Source organism: Salvia splendens, chromosome 5, assembly GCF_004379255.2.
Source record: "Salvia splendens isolate huo1 chromosome 5, SspV2, whole genome shotgun sequence".
Classification (NCBI taxonomy): Eukaryota; Viridiplantae; Streptophyta; class Magnoliopsida; order Lamiales; family Lamiaceae; genus Salvia; species Salvia splendens.
Window position 1 is genome coordinate 33,554,321 of NC_056036.1, and position 15,380 is coordinate 33,569,700.

The 15,380-nt window shown below is 38.7% G+C and overlaps 2 protein-coding genes across 2 annotated transcripts; one reads left to right on the top strand and one right to left on the bottom strand.

Annotated features, from left to right (window-relative positions):
• The first annotated feature begins 6,542 nt into the window (after window positions 1-6,542).
• LOC121802326 (amino acid transporter AVT1J-like) lies at window positions 6,543-9,125 on the top strand. Its single transcript, XM_042201969.1, has 3 exons — window positions 6,543-6,945; window positions 7,871-8,466; window positions 8,546-9,125. The coding sequence occupies exons 1-3, from the start codon at window positions 6,780-6,782 to the stop codon at window positions 9,065-9,067; spliced, it is 1,284 nt and encodes a 427-aa protein (XP_042057903.1). The 5' UTR covers window positions 6,543-6,779; the 3' UTR covers window positions 9,068-9,125.
• Window positions 9,126-11,046: 1,921 nt separating this feature from the next.
• LOC121804157 (secreted RxLR effector protein 161-like) lies at window positions 11,047-11,738 on the bottom strand. The gene is made up of 2 exons (XM_042203695.1): window positions 11,276-11,738; window positions 11,047-11,132 (listed from the first exon to the last, which is right to left on the bottom strand). The coding sequence occupies exons 1-2, from the start codon at window positions 11,736-11,738 to the stop codon at window positions 11,047-11,049; spliced, it is 549 nt and encodes a 182-aa protein (XP_042059629.1).
• Between the last annotated feature and the right edge of the window lie 3,642 nt (window positions 11,739-15,380).

Below are 15,380 nucleotides of genomic sequence, written 5' to 3' on the forward strand. Positions count from 1 at the left end.
TTTAAAGTTACGAAACTAACTAGAATTTGACTAAACTTCATAATATTTTTGCTGCCCTAACAATAATATTTGTAGAATAACAAATAGTAATATTAATTTCAAATATTTATACAGTATTAGTCTATTTTAATTTCAAATATTTAATTTTATGCGTGTGTCGTGCCTAACATCCTATTAGTCTTAGTCATACATACGTGAAATCTGTCAAATTTTAATAATTCCAACATCATGGTTACAATGAGCAGTTTCAATTCTCTAAGTTTTTCCAATATTTTTGTTATTTTACTACGAGGACAAATTGTGAATTGACCGGAAGTACGAAGTAAAGATCTAATTTGCTTCCCTTTTTCAGTTTATTTATTTGACCACCTTAATCTTTATTCTTCTATCTTCTTAATTATGTCAATATAGTTATTCAACATACGACTAATAGCAGTTCGCTATCACATTTCTGAGGTGTCTCAACGTTATAGCCTCGTTAATCATATTTTCTTTATAGGATTAGTGATTATTGATTCTTGATCTCTATCATTTACATTGCATTTTGTGTAATTTCATATGAAATTTTTATGCAATTAATTATAATGATTCTTGTAACCTTATTAAATCTCTATCCCACAAAATTGACGTCGAACTCCTATTATTTCTAATCATTTGAAGATTTAGGACGCTTCAATTTAATAATGAATTAAATATCTACTTAACTGGTGAATTTTCACTATTTTCACAACATATATTCACAAAATCTTTATTCTTGTAATTTAGTTATCAACCCATGTAAATTAAGTTCGTATAAAAAATTAATGCTCCATCTAGCTCTGTAATACTCATTTTAATTAATGGTTATTGAGAAAGGATCTCGTATTCATTTCAGTGTATTAACAAGAATGATAGTTACATGCCTAAATAGGAAGAGGTAATATTTACGTAAGGTAAGATCTTTTATGATTTACCTTAGCTATAAATCCGGAAAGAATAATTCTAATTGATTTCACAATCTTCGTGTATCTTCCTTGATTTTAGCTTGATTCTTCCAATACTCCCCCTCAAGTTAAACAATGGGACTTCCCATTTTTAACTTGCCCAATACTTCGGCGAAGCTCCTTGCATCCACGACCTTCGTTAGAATATCTGCTAACTGATCTTTTGAACGAACAAACGGAAGGTCTATCACTTTTGCTTCTATATTCTCCTTGATAAAATGTCGGTCTACTTCCACATGCTTTGTTCGATCATGTTGTACCAGATTTTCAGATATATTAATTGCTGCTTTATTATCACAAAAGAGTTTGCACAGCTCTTTTGACATTAGGCCAAGTTCTGTCAACAACTTCTTCAACCATAGGATTTCTGTCACTCCACTCTTGATCCCACGAAATTCTGCTTCTGCACTTGATAGTGCTACTACCTTTTGCTTCTTACTTCGCCAAGTCACCAAGTTGCCTCCAACAAAGGTAAAGTATCCTACGGTTGACTTTCGATCATTTGGGTTTCTAGCCCAATCCGCATCGGTGAACCCATGTACCTCTAAATTCCCATGATTTTTGAACAAGATCCCATGTCCTGGTGTCCCCTTCAAATAGCGCACAATCCTCAAGGCTACTTCACAGTGATCAGCTTGAGGCTTATGCATGAACTGACTCACTACTCCCACAACATATGCAATATCGGGTCTAGTGTGGGGGAGATAGATAAGTTTACCCACCAGCCGTTGATATCTTGTTTGGTGGATGAGTTCGGCCCCTTCATTCAGTCGAAGGCCATGATTCTGCATCATTGGGGTCTCTACCGGCTTGCAATCCAGCATTCCCACTTCGGCAAAGAGATCCAACACATACTTCCTTTGGCTTATGAATATTCCTTTCTTGGATCGCATTACTTCGATGCCTAGAAAATACTTCAATAGGCCCAAGTCTTTCATTTCAAATTCGGCGAACAGATTCTTTCTCAATTGCCTTTTTTCTTCCTCATCATCCCCCGTAAGAATCATATCATCCACATAGATTATCAAACATGTGATTTTCCCGTCCTTCTTCTTTAGAAACAGAGTATGATCTGAATTACTCTGTTTGTACCCATATTTATTCATTACTTCCGTAAATCTTCCGAACCACGCCCTGGGTGACTGCTTTAATCCATATAGGGTCTTCTTGAGTCTACACACCTCTCCTGCCTTGAGCTCCCCCTCAAACCCGGGCGGAGCTTCCATATAAATTGGTTGAGTAAGCTCTCCATGCAAGAAGGCGTTAGTGACATCAAATTGATGTAGTGGCCAATTCTTTGTTGCGGCAATGGAGAACAACACTCGAATAGTACTCATCTTAGCTACTGGCAAGAATGTTTCTGCATAGTCAACTCCATAGGTTTGAGTGTACCCTTTCGCTACTAGCCTTGCTTTGTAGCGGTCAATTGATCCATCCGATTTCCTCTTGATTGTGAACACCCATCGGCATCCCACTAGTCTTGATCCTTCTGGTCTCATACACACCTCTCATGTCTTGCTATTCATTAGTGCCCTCATTTCCACGAGCATTGCCTCTCTCCAATGTGGGATTTCCATGGCTTATTCTGCCTTTCTGGGGATTTCTTCTTCTTCTTCTTCTTCTTCATATAGGGCTGCCATAAAAGCCCTTGCCATTTCTGTCATGTTTGCGGTTGCCAAGTTCGCCATTGAATATCTGCTCTTCTTTGATACCCGTTCTGGACTGTACCTCTTGGGCGGAATGCCCCTTGTGCTTTGATTAGGAAGTATGTACTGTCCAGTATCCCCGTCAATAGCAGCATTCTCCATTGGTTCTGCGACAGAGTCATTAGGAATATTTTCACTATTGACCCCAGTTTCAGTAATTACCTCAGATATCACTGGAGGAGGATCGTTAGGGCTCGGCGGTTGAGGAGGCTCCACTGTCAATGAGACGGGCTCGGCGGCAGTGCTAACTATCTCTGTTGGTTCCACAACGGATTCGCTTGGTGATGGCACAAACCAATTTAGGGGTCCGCTTGTTCTATCAATAGGCCTAATTTCACAACTCTTCCCCTGACCACTAAGATTGGTATAGTAATATTCACACTCCAAAAAATTGTGATCCATGGTCGTTATTATCTTCCTAGACGACGGATCGAAACATCTATAACCTTTTTGATTTATCCCGTACCCCAAATAAACACACTTAATGGCGCAAGCGGAAAATTTTGTTCTCTCGTGTTTCGGAACATGAACATACACAAAACATCCAAATATTTTAAGAGGTAGGGTGAGAGGTTCAGGTATCTCGGCTAGTGAAGACAACAACTGTAAAGGGGTTTTCATTTTCAAAATTTTTGTAGGAAGACAGTTCACCAAATAAACAGAAGTTGCAACTGCTTCAGGCCATAAAAATTTTGGAACATTAGAATAAAAAACAAAGCACGAGTGATTTCCATAATGATTCTGTTTTTCCTCTCGGCTACTCCATTTTGCTCGGGGGTATATGGGCATGAGGTTTGATGAACTAACCCGTTATCAACAAAATTTTTTGACATGTCACGATTGACAAACTCCCTCCCATTATCAGACCTAAGGATTTTAATGGTCGTTTGAAATTGAGTTTGGATGAGTTTGTAAAAAAGGACAAATTTTTCATAAACTTCATATTTGTTTTTCAAAAAATATACCCACGTCATTCTCGAACAATCATCCAATAATAACAAGAAATAGCGAAAACCATGATCACCAGTAACGGGCGCAGGGCCCCAAACATCAGCATGTACTAATGAAAAAAGACTTGCAACACGAGTTTCAGTAGATTTAAAAGATTGTCTATGGCTTTTTGCCAAAACGCACGATTCGCAATCAAAATCCTTGAGATGGGAAAATTTAGGAAAACGAAGTTTAAAATAACCGAGAGATGGATGACCTAAGCATCTGTGCCACAACCAAGCGTCTCGAGTCGCAGATCCGTGAGCCATCATTGCGGCACTGCCTTGGTGAGCCATCTCTTCAACATAGTAGAGGCCTTGACGCTCAGTGCCACGCCCAATTATCCTCCTCGTCCTGATATCCTGTAATACACAAAAATCAGTATGCATTAGAATGTGCAATTTAATTCCTTCGTCACGTGGCTAATAGACATCAACTTATGTGATAGTTTCAGAACATAGAGACAATTAGACAGCCTTAACGTCGGTGAAATCTCAATTGTTCCACTCCCCTATACTGAAGTAAATTCCCCATCTGCGGTTTGTATTTGACTTTTCATAGTACCACATAAATTCACAAAATCATTTTTTTCATGTGTCATAGTGTCGGTGGCCCCGCAGTCAGAAATCCACCAACTATCTTTCTTCCTAGACGTATTTTGTACCGCACATGCAACATGCAACTTATGCAATATTTCAAAACTATTAGGGCTCACATATGTATCATCACAAATTATGGGGTTCTTTTTCGGAATAGGCAAAGTATAGGGGACAGTTTGTAAAAAATGGGGTAATTTCCGTAATTTTTGAGAATTGCAGGGACTTGAATTAAAAACACAAAATGGGCTGGGTTTGTAAACCCTAGCCCAGTACCTCCGCCGTTCTCTCCCCCTTCGACTCGTCCGGCGAAGGCTGCCTGCCCCATGTCGTCCCCTCGTCTACCGCCGCCGTCGCGCGAGCCTCCTCCCTCGGTTGTTCGCCCACGGACGGCGGTCTCTGTTCCGCCTATTTCCTCCACTCCAATTGCCAATTTTGCTTTCCCCTTTTGGTTTTCCTCCCAGCACTCCGGGAAGCCGATTAATTTGAAGCATGTCTCTCGAGTATGCTTATTCATCCCGCAATTTGAGCACCACAACTTGGTTTTGTCGGGTTTGGGGGCTGTGCGGCGGCTGTTGGTGGCGGAGAGGTTTTTCCCTTGATGGGGCGTCGCCTGATGGGGTGGGAATCGCATGTTCCGGGCTCCAAATCCGAGTCCTACGCCGTTCATTGCGCCGGTTGGTTCGGGGTTTGCTGCCGGCATGATCTTCAGCCGGGTAGCCTCCCTTTTGATCCACCTGTATGCGACGTCCACTGGTGGCGCCGGGGCCTCTTTAAGAATGTCTCTCCTGGTTCCCTCGAATTGAGGGTTCAGTCCGGCCAAGAACTTGTACAATCGTCGGGTGTTGATGATGGTTCGGTATTCACCGATTCCTTTGTCGCAGCAAGTAATTGTCTTGGTTTGACATCGATCGATTTCAATCCACACTCCGTGCAGGGTCCTCCAGTAGGTTCCCAGATCCATCTCTCCCTGGACAATTCGGCTGGCCTTGTCCTCGAAATCGTATATCATATACGAGTTCGACGTATTCTGATACGTCACCGCGAGGCTATCCCAAATTACCTTCGCGCTTTGGTGATGTGCAAAGTCTCCGACGATCTCGATCTCCATGTTGTCCACAATCCAGGAGAAGACCACTAGATCGGTCTCCTCCCATTCCAGATATTCTTTGTCCGTTGGTTTCGGTGGTTCTGGCACTCCGGTGATGTGCCATAGTGCTCTTCTGCTCCCGATGGCAACTCGCATGAGTCGAGCCCATAATGGATAATTCCTTCCATTCAGCTTGAATGCTACCACAACATTCTTGCTGGCTTTAATCTTCAGATCATCGTATTTGACATCCTTCTCTTCTATCATTTTCAGGTTTCGGTGGTGGTCCTCCGCCTTCTGGCCGAGATAAGGTACACGGCTATGATGAAATTATATTTTTAGCCACTGCTCTAGTACCATGTTGAGAAAGGATTTCGTATTCATTTCAGTGTATTAACAAGAATGATAGTTACATGCCTAAATAGGAAGAGGCAATATTTACATATGGTAAGATCTTCTATGATTTACCCTAACTATAAAGCCGAAAAGAATAATTCTAATTGATTTCACAATCTTCGTGTATCTTTCTTGATTTTAGCTTGATTCTTCCAACAATGGTCCATCACTATCATATACTACTATAAACTTTTGGGTTGCCACTCGGATAGCCGAAATTTCTTAACTCAAAATATAGTCAGAAATAAAACGAATTCAATTAATCTAGTAAGTACACTAAATAATGAGATTTTTCCTCTAAATCTTTACTACTCCCTCTGTCCCATAAAAGATGTCACACTTGTGGGATGACACGAGATTTTAGGAGGTTTGTGTTTTAGGTGGAAAGAGAAAATATAATATTTATATTATTGTAAGAGAAAACTTTTTCTAAAAGTGGAAATGCTACATCTTTAGTGGGACAAACTAAAAAGAAAAGTGAGACATCTTTTATGGGCCGGAGGGAGTACTTATCTTCTTATATTCCGATTATTTTAGTTCTAAAAGCCAGACATAATAAGTACTAATAAATAATAGTGTTAAGAATTTATATTATAAGGTGGTGTTCGGTTTTCAAGATATAATCTAGGATTGAATTGTGAGATTATTTTAGTCATATGGGGTTAGCTATGACTAATTATTCTATGATTATCCATCTAGGATAGAGTTGTGGGGTTGAATCTCATGAACTAAACGCACTACAAATTTAATCTCGGATACAATCTTGCAAACCGAACACCCTAAATAGTATTAATAGTTTTTATAAAATTGAGGCCATTACAAACATAACCAATTTTAATACTTGGACAATATTTATTTATAAGCCTGAAGCCAAAATCTACTCTCACTATCTTCTTACTCTCATTTCCATATAACACGTTGTGTTCCCTCTCCTTTGTCTCTATAAATACATTTGCAATACATATCACTTCTTACATAACATTAGAAAAATAGAAAATTTGGAGTACAACTACCTCCGATGAAGGGTCCAGCAGACGGCGACGACCTGTCGATCGGAGTAACATTGTTGGCGGATAAAGGAGAGGATGAGTCAGCTCACCAACACCAACTCGGCCGCCGCAACTCAGTTCCGGGCTCTACATCTTTCTTCAAAACCTGCTTCAACGGCGTCAACGCTCTATCAGGTTTCCACTTTTATCATAAATGGTGGTTTCAGACGAACTTACTTTGTATTTAAATGTTTTCTCACGTTAAATATACAGGTCTTATTCCTGCCTAATTAATATTAGTTGATATTATAAATATATCAGTTCATGACTCAATATTAGTTCATTAATTTATAAAAAATTATGATATTGAAAGTTAACAGCTGACATGTTTTATTATATCAACTAATATTAATTAATCGGTAAATTAATATTATTCTCCATTCTCATTTTTATACATGTTATTTTACGTTTTAAGTATGTAGATTCAATATTTTGTCCTTTAATTTCGAAAGTATGCAATAGAAAAAACTGGCATTCTTATCTCTAACCTTTTTTATATATCAATTTGAGTAGGATAGATATGGATGTGCTGTGTCATACCTAACATTCTATATTTGGTGCGTACAAATTCATTTAGTACAAATTGTGTTTTGCTTCTTTATTATCTGATTAGAAATAAAGCAGATATAGTATATTAGTATGTACGTAATTGATCATTATCACTATGTCTGTGAAGGTTATCTACAGCATGATAATGCTTATATGCACTTGACAATCAATCATTAAGTAGGACAAAATAGAGTATGGGTGGTAGTCGCATCACCATTTGACACGTGGAATGTGTTGTCGTTACCATTTATCTGAAATTATTACTACACAAGATTTTATTCCATCATAGTCTTGGTTCCATAATACGTGGTCCTTTTTCTGGCGTTTGTTAAAATTGTTTTATTTAATATAATAGTTTTTTGTGCCGTAGAGAGTTGTTTCGTGTCTAGGGATGGAAGCATACAAAATCTTGCGGGTTTTTTTTTGAATTTTAAATTTTAAATTTTTATAAGATCATTTTTCTTGCCATTTAGTAATTCTACATGATTTATTTATGATTTTAAATTTTCAGGGGTAGGAATACTATCAGTTCCTTATGCCCTATCATCAGGTGGATGGTTGAGCTTGATACTACTCTTCCTCATCGCCGGTTGCACGTACTACACATCTCTACTGATTAAAAGATGCATGGACTTGGACACAAACATTCGAAGCTATCCCGATATAGGGGAGCGAGCATTTGGGTCGATTGGGAGGATGTTCGTAGCAGTAACAATGAACATGGAGTTGTATCTTGTGGTGACCGGTTTTGTGATTCTTGAGGGCGATAATCTACAAAATTTATTTCCGTCCTTTGGAGGAGATTTTGTGACCGGGAAGCAGGCGTTCGTTCTCATTGTTGGACTCATCGTGCTACCTACTGTGTGGCTAGACAACATGGCCATTCTATCTTACGTATCCGCCACTGGAGTAGTCGCTTCCTTTTTGCTCATCGCTTCTGTTCTGTGGTCTGCTGTTTTTTATGGCATCGGATTTCAGGAGCAGGGCACTCTGTTTCAGAGCAGAGGAATTCCTACCGCGGTTAGCCTTTATGCGTTTTGTTATTGCGCGCATCCGGTTTTTCCAACGTTGTACACTTCCATGAGGAACAAAAAGCAGTTTTCTAAGGTTATGTGATGAAATAGTTAGTTTTGGCGCCAACAACGGTAGTAGTTTTGTTATTGATTTTGGTATATGATGGTTGCAGGTTTTGCTCGTATGCTTTCTTGTTTGCACAACGAGCTATGCTTCGATGGCTGTCCTAGGGTATCTGATGTTCGGGTCAGATGTGCAGTCTCAGGTCACATTGAATCTCCCTACTAACCTGGTTAGCTCCAAAGTTGCTATCTACACTACGTTGGTCAATCCATTGGCTAAGTACGCTTTGATGTCGCGTCCAATTGTGATGTCTCTCGAGAGGCGATTCTTGGTGGGGCGTAGCAGACGGTGGAGCATATTGATTAGGACTGCATTGGCGGCGAGCACGATCTTTGTGGCCTTGGTTGTGCCTTTCTTCGGGTATCTGATGTCACTGGTGGGGGCGTTTCTAAGCGTCACGGCTTCAATCATCGTGCCTTGCTTGTGCTATATGAAGATCTCGGGGATTTATGTCAGAATTGGGAGTGAGTTGATTGTGTTGTGTGGGATTGTGGTGGTTGGTGGTGTTGTGCTTGTAGTTGGTACTTATACAGCCTTGTTGGAGATTTTGAACCAATTGATTCCATCCTGATTTTGTTCTGTGATATATGATCGTGTATTCACAATAATGGATATAATTATTCATTGTTCTAGTAAATGTGTTGATTATTTTGTTTAGCAGTCTAACGAATATCATGTTATTAAGATGAAAGTAATAATTAAATTTCTTTAGTTTTCTAGCTTGATGTAGCTTGCGTGAATGAATAAAGTTACGTTGTGTCATGGGTGAAAATTATTAAAATTTGTTAAGATGGCATGCGCATTAAAAAAGGTCACGAACTTTAACTACATAATTATAGTTGATTTACGATGGAGGTAACATTGAATTTTAAAACATGAGTAGCATTGGTTTGTGCCATTGTGGTACATAACACAAACCTTTTTTTAAAAAAACGGATTAATGTCGAGATATTTGGTACTTGGTAGTTAAGTTTGACGATCATCTTATACACTATATAAGGAATTATAATTATTGAAATATAAATTATTTTTTAAATAATAATTATTAAAATATTATAGTATACTGTTAAATCTTCCTTTGGCATGATCGCGAGTAGGGCTAGGGAAAAATACTGAAATACCAAATTTATCGTACAGAAAAAAAAATAAAAAATACTGAATTTTTGGTATACCGTGATTTTCAGTACGGTATGATACCTTACCGAAATTTTTCGGTAAGGTAACGATATGAATTTTCATATACTACGGTATACCGCGGCTTACCGAAATTCGGTATATACCGTAAATTAAGGTATATGCTGTCAAATATAAATAATTATAGATAAAATATGTTTTATATATTTTTAAATTATAAAATCTATTGTAAAATATAAATATAATTAGGTATAAAATATATTTAATATATTTTTAATTATAGAATAGAAATAATATTACAAAAACTCAAAATATTCTATATTCATGGATGTTGAACGTAAGGTGTACCGCAAAAGTACGGTATACTGAATTTCGATTCGGTACGGTATCAGTATGGAAATTCGGCATACCGAAAAATTTGGTAAGGTAAATGTATGAGTTTTTCACATACCGAATTTTCGGTAAGGTATACGGTATGGTGGTTTCGGTAAGGTATACCATACCTACCCACCTCTAATCACAGGTTCCGTTTTTCGTATTTCCGGGTCCGATCTTGAATACTAGTATATAGTATTGAATTATATAGAGATATTGGGCCTTAATATTATGGAACTTTCAAAAAATAGAATTTTTTCGACCAACTTTCAACTTGGCAAATAATATCATGAGCTTTATCCAGAGTTTGTTATTTCCCACTAATGAAAAAATTTCGGCAAATAATATCATGACACGGATTTTTTTCCGTAATTTCTCGACAATAATTCCGAGAGCTTCAAGTTTTTCAAAATCTTTGAGAAAACCGGTAGTTTTCTCTCAAATAGTGAAATGAACCGGTTTAGTAATTTTAGAGTTAACACAATGGAGTATACTCGATAAAATTACTATTCCAAATAAGTTCTCTTAAAAGATTGGTGGAGACATTGTCCTTCTTAAATACCAGACTCCTAGGCAGAATTTATCAGCACAGTGCATTTATCATAATAAAAACACCCAAAAGAACCGTACAAGACACTACTACCAAACCCGCAAATAATATTGAATGCAATATCACAACAGAAAATAAAACCCAAAAATAAATGCGGAACAAAATAAATAAGAAAGAACACACCCGAAACTTTGATACGGAGTTCTGGCCAAATTGCCTACGTCTCCAAGCACCCTCTGCAGAGCCTACTTATATTTAAATGGTGAATAGAATACAATTTTGAAGTACATTACAAATGATGGGGCAGTTCCTTTTATAAGGCAACTAACCCAATCTTTAACTCCCCATCGATGTGGAATTGGGAATTTTTGACAAAAGTCAAATATTGCAGGCAATATTCAACAAATCTCCACCTTGGCAAAATTTCAAATCCACCAAACACAAATTCTCCACCGAAACAGAAGACCCGCGGTGCCTTCGTATTGGAGCTGTCAAGCGCCAGCTCCAGTTCGCAGAATATTAACCATGTCCAAACAATGTTCAAACTTGGTTCTCGTCACCACCTTGGTCAACATATCTGCAGGATTCTCTAAAGTCAGAACTTTCTTATGACAATTTCCTCTTCTTGGAGAATCTCCCACACAAAATGATAGCGGACATCAATGTGCTTTGTCCTTGCATGAAATACCCGATTCTTTGCTAAATGAATAGCACTCTGACTATCAGAATATACTTCAAGTTGTTTCTGACCAACACACAATTCTTTCCGCAACCCATGAAGCCAAATTGCCTCCTTCACAGCTTCAGTAATGGCCATGTACTCTGCCTCTGTCGTAGACAAAGCTATCGTTGACTGCAAAGTAGACTTCCAACTAACTGGCGCACTTGCTAAAGTGAACAAATAGCCAGTAGTAGATCTTCGCTTATCCAAATCACCAGCATAGTCGGAATCACAATATCCAACTGCAAAATGACCAAGTGATTTATCCTGCTCAAACCGTAAACTAATATCTACAGTATCTTTGATATACCACAGAATCCATTTCAAAGTTTGCCAATGACCCTTGCCTGGATCATGCATGTATCTGCTCACAATACCAACGGCATGTGAAACATCTGGTTTTGTACACATCATTGCATACATCAAGCTTCCAACTGCATTAGCATAGGGAACTTTCGCCATATATTCTCGCTCATCTTCCGTTTTTGGAGATAACTGAGAACTAAGTTTCAAATGAGGAGCAAGTGGGGTACTTACAGGTTTGAAATCATCATTTATACCAAAACGCTGTAGTACTTTGGTCAAATACTGCTTCTATGTCAGCCAAAGCTTACTTCTATCTCTATCCCCCGTTATCTCCATGCCGAGAATCTTCTTGGCTTCCCCGAAATCCTTCATCTCGAACTCTTTACTCAACTGAGCCTTAAATGTGTCAACTTCAACTTGGCTCTTTGATGCTATGAGCATATCATAAACGTATAAGAGTAGGTAGGCGTAGGAACCATCTTGAAGTCTGCGCAAATACACATAGTGGTAGTATTTGCTTCTTGTGTACATATAATCCTTCATAAATTTGTCAAACCGTTTGTACCACTATCTTGAAGGCTGCCTCAATCCGTACAATGATTTGTTCTACTTGCAAACCCAATTTTGTTTACCAACAACCTTGAATCCCTTAGGTTGGGTCATATAGATTTCCTCCTTAAAATCACCGTGTAAATACGCGGTCTTCACATCAAGTTGAGCTAGCTCCAAATTCAACTACGCTACCAAAGCCAACAAAATTCTAATGGAGAAATGTTTAACAACGGGAGAAAATACCTCATTGTAATAAATTCCCTCATTCTGGGCATAACCTTTAGCTACCAATCTTGCTTTATAGCGAACATCATCTTTGTCAGGAAATCCCTCTTTCTTTGCAAAAACCCATTTACATCCAATTGCCTTCTTGCCTTTCGGCAATAACATCACCTTCCACGTATTGTTCTTCTGAAGTGATTGCATCTCTTCTTTCAAAGCACCTTTCCAACCACCGCTTTCTGAAGTTTCAACAGCTTCCGAAAAGATACATGGAACATCATCAACAACTGGTAGCACATATGCTACCATATCCGCAAAACGAACAGGTTTGTGAATTTCCCGCCTCGTTAGCCTGACTACAATTGGCGTTGATTGCTGCGAAGGTTCTTTGGGTGGTACCTCTTTATCATCTTACTCTTCTTCTTACGTAGGAGATCTTCTTCCGTAGGAGAGTCATTAGTGGTGTTCGTAGTCGGGATCTCAACTGCTTCTTCGAACTCCATCTGTTTTGGTGTATACTCCACCTGCTGTGAAGCATCACTACTATTTGGATTTACCTTATTCAACATGGAAGATTCATCAAAGGTAACATCCCTACTTACAATCGTCTTCTTAGACTCCAAACACCATAACCGATATGCTTTAACAGCAACACTGAAACCCATAAACAAAGCCTTTTTTGCACGTGGATCCAATTTTTATTCAGTCACATGGTAACATGTAACATAACCAAAAATATGCTAAGAATTGTAATCAGTTGTAGGTTTACCGGACCATACCTCTAAAGGAGCCTTGCCATCAATGGCAGAACATGGCAAACGATTGACACTGTGTTGAGCGTATGTGATGGCATCTGCCCAAAATTTCCTGTCTAGCCCAGCAGTAGACAACATATAATGAACTTTCTCCACTAGTGTTTGATTTATACGCTCTGACACTCCATTCTACTGTGGTATTTCTCACTGTGAAGTGCCGAACTATTCCACACTCCTGGCATACATCTTGGGAAGGATCACTATTGTATTCTCCACCATTATCAGATCGGAGAACCTTGATCTTCCTCCCCATCTGATTTTCAACTTGAGCTTTCCATTTTAGAAATTTCCAAGGACTTCATTTTAACTCTTCATAGTGTACACCCAAACTCTTCTGGAAAAATCATCAACAAAAGTGACAAAATAGTGTCTACCTCCAAGTGACGGAGTCTTGTTCCCACACATCTGAGTGCACGTAATCCAGAATTCCCTTTGTATCATGGATTGCAGTGCCAAATATCACTCTTCGCTGTTTTCTCATAACACAATGCTCGCAAAACTCTAATTTGCAAGACTTCGTACCTTTCAATAATCCTTGATTGACGAGAATTTGCAATGATCTCTCACCAGCATGTCCCAATCGCAAATGCCAAAGCGTCGTCGCCGATGCATCCTTCTTGTTACTCGAAGTTGCAGTTGCTACTATCCTAGCAACTGTACTACCTTGGTAGTAATATAAATTGTTCTTCCTTAAGCCTTTCAACATCACTAATGCTCCTAAAGTTGCTTTAAGAATTTCATCTCGCATCATCACAACTAGGCCTTTAGATTCTAAGGCCCCCAATGAGATGGGATTCTTCTTCAACTGGGGCACGTACCGCACATCCTTCAAAATTCTGGTGGATCCATCCTAATTTTGTAGCTTGATTGAGCCTATCCCAGCTGTCTTACATGGATTGTCATTTCCCATGTAAACAAGTCTACCATTGAGTTTTTCGAAATCAAAGAACCACTCCCTGATGGGACACATATGATAAGTGCAACCTGAATCCAATATCCACTCGTCTGGATGCGATGTTGAAGGTGAAACCGTCAAAGAACAATCTGACTCCGTATAATTTTTGCATTAAGCAACATTTGCATCTTGCGAAGCCTTTTCTTTCTTCTTCAACTTTGGGCAGTCCTTTTTCCAATGTCCTTTCGCATAACAGAAAGCACACTCATCTTTGGCAGTTCATCTTTTCGATTTGGACCTTCCTCTTCTCTCATCTGATCGGCCTTGTTGACGAGCCCTTGCCACTAATGCTTCATCCGTAACTGTTTTGCCTTTCATTTTGTCTGCCTTTCACAATTCATGACTATACAAAGCCGAACCTACAGTATCTAAAGACACATTCTCTTTACCGTGGAGTAATGTGGTCTCCAGATGTTCAAATTCATCATGAAGAGACGGCTACAACATCAATGCCAGATCATATCCTCAAATTTCACATCTAAATTTAGCAGGTCTGTTAATTGATTAAACAAAGTAATGTGTTCATTCATAGTGGCACCTGACTGATATTCAAAACGGAACAACCGTTACTTCATAAGGAGCTTATTCTGACCACTCTTCTTCAGAAATTTTCCCTCCAGTGTCTTCCACAATCTATGTGAAGAAGTCTAATTCTTGACAACATACTTCTGCTCCCGGGACAGACACGACGATTGTTCCACAAGCTAACCGATTTATGGTACTCCAATCTTGATCATCTACATCTTCTGGTTTCTTTTCTTCAATGCCAATGTCAAGACCCTGCTGGAAAAGAGAGTCTAGAACCTCCCCCTGCCACATACCAAAATGGCCAGTACCGTCAAATATCTCCACCGTCAATTTCATATTTGACAGTGGAAACCTCGACCACGGTGACGAAGAACTAGCCTTGGTTTCTTGATCATTACCCGCCATTACAAACTCAAAATAAAATATTGAATATTACAAACAAACAGAACCAAGGACAAACCTTTGGCTCTGATACCACTTGTTGAGAAAATCATGTAATTTTCTCTCAAATAGTGAAATGAACCGGTTCAGTAATTTTAGAGTTAACTCAATAGAGTCTACTCGATAAAATTACTATTCTAAATAAATTCTCTGAAAAGACTGGTGGAGACACTGTCCTCTTAAATACCAGACTCCTAGACAGAATTTATCAGCACAATGTATTTATCATAATAAAAACACCCAAAAGAACCGTACAAGACACTACCACCAAACCCGCAAATAATA